This window comes from Thalassophryne amazonica, chromosome 16 (assembly GCF_902500255.1).
Source record: "Thalassophryne amazonica chromosome 16, fThaAma1.1, whole genome shotgun sequence".
Classification (NCBI taxonomy): Eukaryota; Metazoa; Chordata; class Actinopteri; order Batrachoidiformes; family Batrachoididae; genus Thalassophryne; species Thalassophryne amazonica.
Genome location: NC_047118.1, coordinates 26,207,515 through 26,221,566, shown reverse-complemented (window position 1 = coordinate 26,221,566; position 14,052 = coordinate 26,207,515). Strand labels below are relative to the sequence as shown.

Sequence of the window (14,052 nt, the reverse complement as noted above, 5' to 3'; positions counted from 1 at the left end):
CTTCTGCATTTTCAGCTCTTTGTGGTTTTTTTGTGCATTGCTACAGTGTACATTTTATTGAAATTTACACTTTCATTCATCGATTCATTAACTTTCTGCCACGGTGGCAGTTGACCAATCAGCTCATCCCACTCTTCCTGAGGGAGTCCAAGGCATTCCCAAGCTAACTAGGAAATAAAATCCCTCCAGCATTTCCTGGGTCCAGCTGGACGTGACTGAAGACGTCTCTAGGGAGAGCCGTCACAGGGCATCTTCACCAGATGCCTGAACCACCTCAGCTCTAAGTCCGTCCCGGATAGTCGAGCTTCTCACCCCGTCTCAGAGGAATCTCATTTCTGCGACCTTATTCTTTCGGTCATTACCCAAAGTTCATAACCATAACTGAGGATATTCTTTTATTATTGCAATTGATTTTGTTTACTAATCTGATTCCTTGCAAAGTTATATATAGTCCATGGCCCAAGAAGGTTTTCGGTACCACTTAAGGGGAAGAAACGACACTTAGAAGCCAGCCTCAGTGTATCATGGCCTACACAAAAATGTACGATAGCCATCCCAGGGTGGTAGCTGTAGCCAGATAGGGATCAATGAAGAATTACACAGAGGTCAAAATTTAGAAATGCTCCAATCATGTTGAAAACTATATCACATTGCTTGTCTGATCATAATGATTCCAAAAAGGTATAGTTTGGACTATCTATGATCTAGGAATGTTTTGGAGTTATGGGGTCAAAACAACAAAAATGGTGACAAAGGTCAAGTTCAGTTTGTACAGGGGTCAAAATTTAAAGTTGCTCCAATTTCAGTAAAAAATTATGCAAATTATTGTTTGGGTTAATAGGGTTCTAAAAAAAAAAAAAAGAATAGTTTGCACCATCTTTCATGCTTAGTTATCATGTGACAGGGTAACATATGTCATGTCATAGAATTCAATGGATGTTGACCTTGTTTGACCTTTACTTTGGAGACCAAATATTAAACACAGTCCAAACTATTCAATTTATTAATCCTTTTATTTCAACCAATAATTTGCATAATTTTTAAAATGAAATTGGCGCAACTTTAACTTTTGACCCCTGTACAAACTGAAACTGACTTTTGTCATCATTTTTGGCATTTTTACCCCATAACTCCAGAACATTCCATCATAGATAGTCCAAACTATACCTTTTTGGAATCGTTATGATCAGACAAGTAATGTGATATAGTTTTCAACATGACTGGAGCATTTTTAAAGGTTGACCTCTGTGCAATTCTTCATTGACCCCTACCTGGGTATAGCTACCGACCTGGGATGGCTATCATACATTTTTGTGTAGGCCATGATACACTGAGGCTGGATTCTAAGTGTTGTTTCTTCCCTTTAAGTGGTACCGATTAGGTCAAAATTGATGACTGGCTCATGGACTAATAAATAGTCATTACAATATTTATTATAAATGATGAATGTGTGATTTCTTTCAGTATATAAGTCACAGTGGAATTTGAGTTGCAGGACATCCCGCACTAGTACAAAAAACCACAAAATATACTCCAAAAAATAAAGTATTAAACCAACTGCAGACTTAATGCAAAAGAAGACCAACTCAAAAACATCAAATTCAATGTCTCCTCTTTCAGCAGACATTATTCCCATCTACAAAGACATGCGCTGCCCATCTCGACCACAACAGTCTGTGTGCAATAAGTGAAACGCAAGAAACACAATAAGTGGTGACTGTATCCATGCCTCAAAGCGAGTCTGAAAAACTCAAAACATCACATCAACAGCTGCATAATTTACAAATGAAAGAAGAACAGGCTTTTTACTGCAACACTCAATATTTGCAGAAGAGATGGATGTGCAGTTTGAGTGTTTTCTGTGTCGCCGCTGATAACTACAGTCAAAGCATCAGTAAAATCAGTTATTAGAAGACATTGGGATTATGCGCCGACGACTTTCTGACGTGTATCAGCCACGTCTCACACAGTCAGCGCGGATATCGACTGTGTGCATGCGTCGGCGTCGTGCAGCATCGGGCCTTGCAGGCAGAAGCTTCCAGTCCATGTTAAGTGGCTGCAGACATGCCTTTGATTTGGTTTCACGTTGAGTAATTTGGTTAAGATTAGTCCAACCGCACCGTTTGTTCTGCTGCTGTGCTGCCAGGACCCAGAGCGTGCACGGTCAGCAGCACTGAGAAAGAGTTTCCTGTTACTGGTCTCCAGCCACACTCTGTCTGTGGGTGACTGTGAAAAATGAGTTGCATAAACACGGGATTCAAAACAAAGCCCTCATAAACTGAAGATTATATCACAACATTCTCTGGAAGAAAGCCCCTCCCACTGAGGCGGTGAACACAGGACGACTTCTGTAGTCTGTCCTGGTTCCTGGAGCAGGTTTCTCTCCACCTGCACATCGTGACCCGGGCGTCGTTTTATGACATCATGTTGACAGGCCGCTGCCTTGTCTGTCAGAGCTCAGTGTCTGAGGCGACGGTGTGCAGACGCTCACCGAGTACTTTTCCAGCCTGACCGATGATCAGCAGCTGACCGAAGCTTCAATCTGACTCTGGGATTTGCTCTGTGAGCTTCTTAACGTAAGACGCTCTGTCCCACGCCGAGAGTACGTGTTTGTCCTGGTGTCTCTCATAAGCTTGTGATCACCTGCTGACACCCTGACAGCAGACTCATGAGGAACAGTGTAGATACCAGAGGCACGTCCCTCTCTGCGCGGTGGATATTTACACCTGTCTGCAGTAGTGTGTGTGACCACAGTAATTCAAAGGCCGTGCGAATAGAGCAGGAGCTTCAATCTGTACTGTCAAGAAGCTCCTGAAAACCCAGAGTTAGGTTATAATACTCTGAAACACAATCAGTTACTGAGTACAAATTACAGTACATTCTGTCAAACACAGTAACTTAAAGCCAACGTTCTAAATGTGAAAAATACAGACAACATCAGCACCTGTGAAATCATGATTTGTGTGCAAACCTCACCTATCTGCATATTTCCTCCTAGAATATTGTGCACTCGGGGGGACAAACGCAAAATTGCATTTTCATGAATGCATTTTTTGCGCATTTGACAGACACATTCCTTGTTGCGCACTCGTGAGTGCACTGGTATTTCTGTTTTTTATTTTTTTATTTATACAGGTAAATCTTTGGTAAATCATGTCCTATACATGGGAAACGTCCACACAGCCGGGGGGAGAGACAGTGAGGTGCCCGCTCATCAAAGGAAAAGCAGTATGTGTAGTTTATTCATTTTCTGAAGAATGAAAAAGAAAAACTTGGAGAATCTTAGTTGAGAAAAACATTTTCAGGTTGTGATTTAACATAAGACATTCAAAGCAGGAGGTGATTATAACCTGGGAGACGTGTGTCCTCTGCTGTCCCTTACCTGCCGGTGGCTGTAGCCCTGCAGCAGGAGGAAGTACGGGATGTCAAATGGCGGGTGGATAGAATACTGGGTGGTGTTGTCGTCGCTGCTCTCCGTCTCCTCCTTCTCCGTGCCCAGACGCAGAACCTCCTTGTCGACCTCGGCCTCGGGATCCTCCCTGAGGGTGCCCCGCTGGACGCGGCTGGCCTCTTTCCCCATAGCACACATGTCCATCTCACTCAGGCTTCTCCATAGCCCGAGTCCATCCACGTCCTCCCCACTGCCATCCACAAACAGCGAGGTCACTCTGGTGCGACTCTTCTGCAGTTTGCGAGCCTGTGCGTTGATCCCTGCGAAGAGAGAGGAGCTGATAACACCAGCAGAGGTTCACCTCATGAACTCTGGTACCTACGTGGACGCAGTCATGTATTTCAGCTGTTGTCGTCTTAACAATGAAAACTGGACTCAGGAACAATATCAATTATTGCAGGCTTCGTTACAAAAAGTACAACACTGGCAACTTCACCAATATATCAAAGATGCAAACATGTCACACACAAAACTAAAGAATTCTTTAAAAGTGATTAAAAGGCATTTGTAATATTGTCTCAATATTCATGATGAAGGACAACATGATTGTAGTTGTTTTTTGTCAAGGCGGATAAATGGGAACACTGAATTTCTGCCTGAGCTTCCAAGCAAAAAAAGAAAATTTCTACCCAACCAAACGTTATTTTTTTCTCCTCACATTCAAATCGATTTTTCCAAGCTGGAGCTCATAGTTTCCAGCTTTACAACATGTGATGAACATCACGTTATTGTGAGGTCAGAACGTTAGCCACAATGTCAGAGCACCGCCCGAACGCTAAAAGAATGTAAAGCTCTAAACATAAAAAACAAAACTAACTCGATATGAAAGTAACCACATATAAAGTCAAATGAATATTAAGCTAATTGAAGCCTAACTGAAAAATAACTACATATAATCTCAGCTGAATCAAAAAATAAACTGTAAAAATTAACTGAATCCAAAACTAACTAATAAATGTAAGTGATTATAAAACTAAATGCATATAATATGAACTGATCTAAAGCTGCATAAATAAAGCTAACTTTAAGGAAGCCAACTGAATATAAAACTAGCTAATTATAAGGCTAACTGAATCTTAAGCTAACTGAATATAAGCCAGTTTAATGTAAAATTAATTATAAAGCTAATGGAATATATAGCTAATCAAATCTAAAATGCACTAAATGTAAAATAAATCAACTATAAAGCTAACGGAATCTTAAGCTAACTGAATATAATTGAATATAAAATTACAACGCTAACTGAATATGAAGCTAATAAAATATAAAATTAGCTAAAACTAAAACTAACTATAAGGCTAATTGAATCTTAAACTAATGGAATATAAGCCAATTAAAACTAAAATTTATTACAAATCTAACTGAATATAAAACAAATAGACTCTAAAATGTGCAAAATCTAAAACTAATTAACTATAATGCCGCGTTCACCGGGCGCGATCAGACGCTACAAATTTGCGTGGGTCACCAGGCGACGGACGCGCTTCCTTCACCCGGTGTGTCGCTCTGCTTTTGCTGCGAAAATTCACCCTGGTGCTTCATCAAATAGAAGGAGCTTCCATTCCACTCACCGGCTCCGGTTTTCATTCAAGTTAACATGACGGACCTTGATCACACAGAGCGAATTGTTGTGGAAAGCTCCCAATACAGGGAGTATTTGCTGCAGGAGCTGCGTCTGGATGACGGCTGCTTTCAGCGGTCTTTCCTCCTCTGTGGGACCCAGCTTGAGGACCTCCTGTCCCGTTCACGCGCGCACATGTAAACAATAAAAAAAATAAAGAAAGAAAGAAACTCTGCTGCCTGCTGTGGACTGCAGCTTGCTCTACCCCCAAAAAAACTGTCATAATTGTGTTTAGAAACCAGTCACCATTTGTTTTATCATACATCTGTGTAGTTAATAAGTAAAATAATCTCCACAGACGATTCACTCACGCGCGCACGTAAAATAAAAATAAAAATAAACTCTGCTCCCATTGCTGTGGGGCTGCTGCTCGCTCCAAAAACTGTCATGATTGTGAAATAAAGGACAAAAGAGACATAAGTCCTGCTCACAGGCTGCTACCAGATACAGGACATGTTCACATCTTCAGTCAAACTCCAGACATCTCCACGTCACTACATATTCAGTCCCTGATTGGTCATCGCGGCGCGACGAGACAAAAAAGTTTAGATTTTTCAACTTGGGGAGGAGGGCAACGCGATGTGACGCGACGCAATATCGCGCCACAAACGCGCAAAACGCTCAAAATCGCTTCACTCGCGTCGCGCTGCGCGGTTTGGCGCCAAAACGTGTCCTTACATAGGGATTACATGGCAACCTGTGGCTGCAGTCGCTCGCGGTGCGCCCGGTGTGAACGTGGCATAAGAATAAATGAATAAAATGTAAAACTTATGAAATGTAAAGCTAATATAACATTTAAAATGAGCTAAATGTAAAGCTAAGAGAATTTAAAATTAACTGAACAAAAGGCTCAATATATAAGTTAACGGAATCTAAAACTCAATAAATCAAAGTTAACTGAGTTTATGACAAACCAAATATAGAACGAACTGAATAGATATTCAAATCTTAAAAAACAACACATCGAATAAAAAATAAAAGTAAATCTGTCAATCTGATTCAATATGAACTTAACATTCCTCCTGTATCCACGACACAATCTACAGGAAAAAAAACACAATGTCACTTAAACGCGGTGGCAGCTTCCATCATCATAGGCTTCATGAAGAAGGAAGCAAAGATCAGGCTGAGCACAAACATGACGGGAAATACTGGACAAAATAAAATGTGCATCTCAAACTGAAAGACTGGTGAGATTCTGCTTCAAAGTTAAAGAAAAATATTCAGTTTTAATGCTGAATTGGAAAAAACCTAACAAGAAGCCAAACTCCTCCCTGTCAGCTTGGTCAACGGAGCTAACTGCTGAGCGTACTGGCACAAACTCAAACCAAACACAACCACAGGAAAGAGAGGAAACATGCAGGGAAAGGGACAAGCAGCCACCTCTGCCGGACACAACCGCCGCTCTGTGGGTCTGATGCAACACAAACAGTATTCAGCGAGTCTGGAGCCATTACGCACGGTGGAATGTCCAAAGAGACCGTTTTTACACCCTGAGTGCTGCCGCTCTTATCAGCTGTGGAAGTGGGCGTTTTAAACATTGTACTACTCCAGTGTGAGAGACCAGGTCCCCATCTCAAAGCAAAATAAAACATTGAGGTACAGTAGTGTTCAGAATAATAGTAGTGCTATGTGACTAAAAAGATGAATCCAGGTTTTTAGTATATTTCTTAATGTTACATGCGAAACAAGGTACCAGTAGATTCAGTAGATTCTCACAAATCCAACAAGACCAAGCATTCATGATATGCACACTCTTAAGGCTATGAAATTGGGCTATTAGTAAAAAAAAAGTAGAAAAGGGGTGTTCACAATAATAGTAGCATCTGCTGTTGACGCTACAAACTCAAAACTATTATGTTCAAACTGCTTTTTTAGCAATCCTGTGAATCACTAAACTAGTATTTAGTTGTATAACCACAGTATTTCATGATTTCTTCACATCTGTGAGGCATTCATTTTGTTGGTTTGGAACCAAGATTTTGCTCATTTACTAGGGTGCTTGGGGACATTGTCTTGTTGAAACACCCATTTCAAGGGCATGTCCTCTTCAGCATAAGGCAACATGACCTCTTCAAGTATTTTGACATATCCAAACTGATCCATGATACCTGGTATGCAATATATAGGCCCAACACCATAGTAGGAGAAACATGCCCATATCATGATGCTTGCACCACCATGCTTCACTGTCTTCACTGTGAACTGTGGCTTGAATTCAGAGTTTGGGGGTCGTCTCACAAACTGTCTGTGGCCCTTGGACCCAAAAAGAACAATTTTACTCTCATCAGTCCACAAAATATTCCTCCATTTCTCTTTAGGCCAGTTGATGTGTTCATTGGCAAATTGTAACCTCTTCTGCACGTCTTTTATTTAACAGAGGGATTTTGCGGGGGATTCTTGTAAATAAATTAGCTTCACACAGGCGTCTTCTAACTGTCACAGCACTTACAGGTAACTCCAGACTGTCTTTGATCATCCTGGAGCTGATCAATGGGTGAGCCTTCGCCATTCTGGTTATTCTTCTATCCATTTTGATGGTTGTTTTCCATTTTCTTCCACGCGTCTTTTTTTTGTGTCCATTTTAAAGCATCTGTAGATGAACAACCTATAATTTTTTGCACTTGCGTATAGGTTTTCACCTCTCCAATCAACTTTTTAATCAAACTACGCTGTTCTTCTGAACAATGTCTTGAACGTCCCATTTTCCTCAGGCTTTCAAAGAGAAAAGCATGTTCAACAGGTGCTGGCTTCATCCTTAAATAGGGGACACCTGATTCACACCTGTTTGTTCCACAAAACTGACGAACTCACTGACTGAATGCCACACTATTATTATTGTGAACACCCCCTTTTTCTACTTTTTTTTTTTTACTAATAGCCCAATTTCATAGCCTTAAGAGTGTGCATATCATGAATGCTTGGTCTTGTTGGATTTGTGAGAATCTACTGAATCTACTGGTACCCTGTTTCCCATGTAACAATAAGAAATGTATACTCAAAACCTGCATTAATCTTTTTAGTCACATAGCACTACTATTATTCTGAACACTACTGTATGAAGATAAGTTTTCCCGATCACAGACAGGGGATGAGGGTGCGAGCACCATGGGAACTCCACCCATACAGGTCAATGTTTAGCCTCAACCCACGGAAGACGTTCACAGAATACGACAAACATGCGGTTAGACTCCACGAATGAAAAGCTTTCAAGACTTTTTTGGGCTTTTAAGAAGGAAAGATAAGACACGTTTAGCATTTAAGATGTGCAGACGTCTTGTGGGACCTGCGTCAGTTATTGGACTGTCAACACGGAGCCAATCATCACACACAAGGACAAAATTTCTTACATAATTACGCTGAGCGGCGGTAAACTGCACAGCAGACTCTGGTTTAATCCAGTTTAATTTGACCAAACAAAACCCAGAGGTTCTCACTACTGATGCGAGTTGATGTCATGAACAAACACTGTTGCAGTTGGCCGGTATAATCAAAACCACAGTAACAAGTTGATATCGTTTATATTGTCTGTCATTTGTACCACCCACCCGACTCAGAAATGTGTGTCCAAAAGCTACTGACAAGAACTCATCCACAGGTAGTTGAAGGGACCCAAAAACAGGAAAGGCCTTCAACACCATCAAGAAACGGAGAGATTGGGCAGCATCAACACTGACATGAACCCCGCGAAGGTCACCACAGCAAGCGTGATAAAACTGGCACCATGGACTGTTAGAAGGAGGAGCTCAAACTCCTCCCCACCCTGAGTGATGATAAGAACTAACACAAACTCCAGTATTCAGGAAGTAAGCTGTGACAGAAAGAAAAACACACTCTGGCAGATGTTGATCCTTTGGGAAGAACTGCTTCAAGGGGTCCTGATGTGCTCTTGCAATAAAACACAGATAAGGGTGGGGCTGCTCTGACCTCCTCTATCCTTCACTGCAGCTTTTGTTTCCTTCTGACCTCTCTCACATGCCTGCCATCTCCTCTCTTCTAACTGGAGATAAGCTGGACAATGAAGACTGTTACCATGCAATAACAGACCAGGAGAAAGGCTCTTCACACGGCCACCTACTGCCATGCGCACATGGGCAGAGGTCGAGTCTTATACCAACAAAGTCATGTTAGTGGGCATGACCTGGGTGATGTCAGTCAGCAGTATATGAGAGCATGTCACCCGGCATTCATTTCTTTTCTTTTCTTAAATGGCCAAGCAGAAGGATATGGCAACTAGTTACTTGCATCTACGTGACCACTATTAGTGTGTTTTTAAAAGATGAAGGGCATGATCACAGAGAGCTGAGCCAGAAGGCGAGACTCTTGATTTACTCTTCTATTTTCACCTATCAATCAATCCATTTTTTTTATATAGCGCCAAATCACAACAAACAGTTGCCCCAAGGCGCTTTATATTGTAAGGCAAGGCCATACAATAATTATGTAAAACCCCAACGGTCAAAACGACCCCCTGTGAGCAAGCACTTGGCTACAGTGGGAAGGAAAAACTCCCTTTAACAGGAAGAAACCTCCAGCAGAACCAGGCTCAGGGAGGGGCAGTCTTCTGCTGGGACTGGTTGGGGCTGAGGGAGAGAACCAGGAAAAAGACATGCTGTGGAGGGGAGCAGAGATCGTCACAAAGATGGTCACAAACTTTGGGTAATGATCAAAAGTATAAGGTCACACATGCAAGTGGTGAACATGAGATTCCTCCATCGAATATCAGGGCTTTCACTCTGGGACAGAGTGAGAAGCTCGAATATCCAGGGGGAATTCAGAGTAAAGCTGCTGTTTCTTCACGATGAAACGAGCCAGCTGAGGTGGTTTGCGCATCTGGTGAGGATGCCCCCTGGTTATCTCCCTAGGGAGGTCTTCCAGGTCACCCATGGTCCACAGAAGGCCTAGGGGAAGATCCAGGACACACTGGAGGGATTATATTTCCCAGATGGCTTGGAAATGCCTTGAAATTAGAAGAGTTAGAGGAATTGACCAAGCATTGGGAATTGTGGGATGAGCTGCTTGGTCAAATACCACCATGACACAGACCCGGATAAGAGGAGGAAAATGAATGAATAAATAATCACAGACAGTCAAAGACAGATGTTAGTGCATCTTTTCTACACCTATTTACCTGCTGTGACTGTGTCCCGCTCCTTTAAGCTTTGGTCCTCTACACGTGCTCTCCGCTGGATTTCAAAACGTCTGGAAAAGCCTTCCTTAGGCTTCCAAAGTGACTGCAGCATGAGAGGTTGTTCATTGTCACCCACCACCCGGAAACACTCCCTCTTCCACTGGTTATCTGTAGCAGTCTGGCCAATCACATCGCAGAGCACATAGTCATTGGCGTCTTCTTTTTCCAAGCAGTACCTGAGCAACAAAAGCAGAAGATCAGTGGAGAACATGGAGATGGAGAGCACGACAGAACCTCTGTGACTTTAATAACTGCTTTAGGTCAGTATAGATGTAGGCAGGTTGAGTGCTTGAGTGGCCACCATCCAGTACCCAAAACTAGGGCTTTGGCTGGTGAAGAGTTTGACTGGGATCCTGTCGAAGGGGGGGGGTCAGAGACTCTCACCTGATTCACGCTACGGAATCCAGAAATAAGCTTAGACACCGTTGGGCTTCATGGATCATATGGAACTTCTTACTTACAGTAGTTCTTAGAATGTTATTACACCAATTTGAAAGGCTGAGCCAAAGGAGCTCTGACAAAGTGCCAACAGTGGGCTTGACTGATCTTCAGTGATCTTGCCAAACCTTTTCGATTGCAAGCCATAGTCTCTCTAAAGGGACCATGACTCAGCTACAGTGGAAATGTAGCCTATAATGAACCCCTCACCTCTCCAGTGCCTCCTTCACCAGTTCCTTTGCACTGGACTGTGTGGTAGCCAGGACACTCTTGTAGTTGGTCCCCTGACAGATGTCACTGCCAAAAATCTTCAAGATGCCGGGAACAGACATTTGACTCGACAGCTCAGCCGGATCGTCTCCAGCCTGGAGGTCTCTGGCCATACCACCAGTGGCCGGTGTGACTGTTTGTCGTCCTGCTTCCCGTAAATTGGGGCTGTAGTTGAAAACAGTTGAAAACCTGTTGTTGTGGCGGCGGATTTTGCTCTTGGCCGGCTGCCTGACACCCACACTCTCTGCAGAGCGAACGGTGGTGTTTGAGTTGTTGGACCTGAGAGGGACCAGAGAAAGTGAATGGCAAATATCTTATGGGCTATAGTGACACTGTGGACATATATGTTCACATCTTTAGGTACACCGCGTTAAGACAGGGTTGGACCCCCTTTTGCCTTCAAAAACAATTCAAACAATTCTTTGTGCCAGAGATTTAACAGAGTGCTGGAGAGTGTTCTCAGAATTTTTGGTCCATACTGACATGAAAGCATCCAGAGAGTTTCCACACCTTTATCCCACTAATAGTTTGAATTGTGGATATACTGCAAAAAAAAGGGTGTCTAAAAACAAGATTAAAAAAAACAATAAATCTGATGGGAATTATCTTGTTGAATGGACAGATAATTTCACTTGACAAGATGTCTTGAATTAAGATTGTAAAATTTAGAAATAAACACGAACACTTAAAATAAGAAATTAACTCTTAAAACAAGATGTCTAAATGTAAGTTTTTCTTGGTAAGAACTAAATAATTTGCGGTGTACAAGGCAGGATGGATCCAAGCCTTTATGTGGTTTAGGCAAAATTCAGATGTCACCACCAGTGGTGGGCACAGTTCCACTAATCCAATAACCACTAATTAACGAAGCTAACTTTTTTGTTAGTGGATTAGCTTTTCAGATAACTTCGAAAATCATCAGTGGACCAATTAGCTTCCACTAAATTTAGTTCTGCTAATTTTCAGTTTGCTAACATTTTTTTTTTACTGGCATAGTTAAAAGCCGAACAAAAACGTTTGTAAACCTTAAAATTATACATATCAGTTCTTGTCTATTACGTGTTTTGCAGCAGTAAGGCAGCTAAGGAGAGCTGACCTCAACTCTACCCCAGCAGAAGTGGGCTGGCTACCCGGCTGCTACGAAATAAAGTCATTTCCATTCAACACACACTGCCCAAGATGTGTGGCGGGAGACATGAAAAGCTAAACAGTTTTGACTTATGGTTTTGATTTATAAACAAAACTAAGTCTGGACAGTTTATCGAATTAACGTCAAGTCTGTCATTTTTATAAAGGGAAAATATTGCACATGTTTTAGTTTTAAAGTAATGTGCTAGTTCTGAAGGTTTGAGCATTACACACACAGATGCCAAAAGGCATTATGGAAAAATGAGCCTCCTCTGATCACTGGTTGGTTGGTTTATTTATTTGTAAAAACATCATTTTTTTCCATTTGTAAAGAAAAAGGCATTTGCAAAACTGAAAATTCTGTTAAGTGTGTGACTGAAAAAAGTGACTGTGTGATCGTTGATTGCTATGCCATGTGACTGGGTTATTACAAATGTTTGGTGGAAAGAAAGAATTTCTCCTGTCAACCACAGCTTACAGCTGTGAATATTTAGAAAATAAAATGTCCATCATAAAAATGATTGTAAGATCAGGATTAAATTCAAAATAGTCACAAATTAATCAGAATACTTTATTAATATCAGGGGGAAACTACATTTGTCCCTTGTGCTCAGTGCAAAATAGCAAGTAGGAGACGAAAGAAAATAGAAAAACAGAAATAGAAAACACAGCAATACAAACATACAATATAAACAACAAATATACAATATAAACAGAATATGGAAATGAAAAATTTGAAAAAATACATGTTATATATATATATATATAATTAAAAAAAAAGGTGAAAAATGGCCATGCCTTTTAAGAAGACAAGCCTTTCTCATTGTACACATATATACATACATATTTATTTATTTATTTACACACTATTTATAGGTTAAAATGTGTTTACATATTAGATTCATTCATTCATCTTTTACCGCTTAGTCCAATTAAGAGTCACGGGGGGCTGGAGCCTATCCAAGCAGTCATAGAGCGCGAGGCCATAATTTTTTTTTACTTTTATTTGTACAGATTTCTGAAATTTGTGTCGAACTGTGGGAAAAAACGAATCGGGTCAGTTCAGCCTGTAATGTGAACGCTGCCTACATATATTCTTCAGCTTTTTGTCTCTGAGCGCTCTGATGCTGTTTTCAATGATGATCTCATAAAAACTTCCAAATGAATGCAAAAGAGTGATAAGCTCTGAAGCAAACCTGCCGATGTAACTCGCTTTGGGGAGAGATTTATTCAGACTTACTGCACGGATCCATTGCTGGGTTTCCTGCCCAGTTTGGCGAGGCGCTTCTTCGGGGAGCGGATGAGGAAACCCACCGGGAAGCTCCCCAGGCTGCTCCTCTCCTCCGAGATCATCCTGCTGACTTTAACTCACATTAAAACGCCAACACCGCATTTTTACTCCTCAGAACGGAGGTGGCGACGATAAACAACCCCCCCCCCCAAAAAACAGAACTATCTCATAAAAGTCCACAAAGAGCCGCTTCTGCGTCTGAATCCATCACAAAAACGCTGAGAAAAACTAGACAAAGTTAGAGGAAAAGACTGCTGGCAGTTTAAAAGTCCATGTCAGTTGTTTGGTGGATTAAATCCGTGTTTTTTTGTGGTAAAAATTAAAAGTTGCAGCGGCTGAGGAGACGAGCCGCTGACTGAGAACCACCTGCTGCTGCCGCCGCCGCCACGCGCAGACGACGTCACCGCAGCGCGAGCTGGGGGCGTGGCCACACCAAACGACAGCGCGAGCTGGGGGCGTGGCCACACCAAACGACCACCACGCCCAGTGACGCCTCAACATTATCCGAGGTCCTGGTGGATTGGGTGGGGGGGTGCGCTGCGTGCATTGATAATTTAAAAAGAACTTTTTACACATATTTTTGATTTATTGATTTTTTTCATATAAACAATGTAAATATGAAACAATATAAATACATGTTTTAAATATCATATAAATACATT

At 41.7% G+C, this 14,052-nt stretch overlaps 1 protein-coding gene across 1 annotated transcript in view; it reads right to left on the bottom strand.

The window, feature by feature from the left end:
• si:ch73-281f12.4 (RA_Radil_like and Myo5p-like_CBD_Rasip1 domain-containing protein) overlaps nucleotides 1–13,767 on the bottom strand; it is a 62,402-nt gene extending 48,635 nt beyond the window's left edge. The window contains exons 1-4 of the mRNA XM_034190449.1: nucleotides 13,340–13,767; nucleotides 10,912–11,250; nucleotides 10,204–10,439; nucleotides 3,383–3,711 (exon numbers count right to left, since the gene is read on the bottom strand). Coding sequence (XP_034046340.1) covers nucleotides 3,383–3,711; nucleotides 10,204–10,439; nucleotides 10,912–11,250; nucleotides 13,340–13,452 — 1,017 coding nt within the window. The 5' untranslated portion in view covers nucleotides 13,453–13,767. The remainder of the gene's footprint in view (nucleotides 1–3,382; nucleotides 3,712–10,203; nucleotides 10,440–10,911; nucleotides 11,251–13,339) is intronic.
• Between the last annotated feature and the right edge of the window lie 285 nt (nucleotides 13,768–14,052).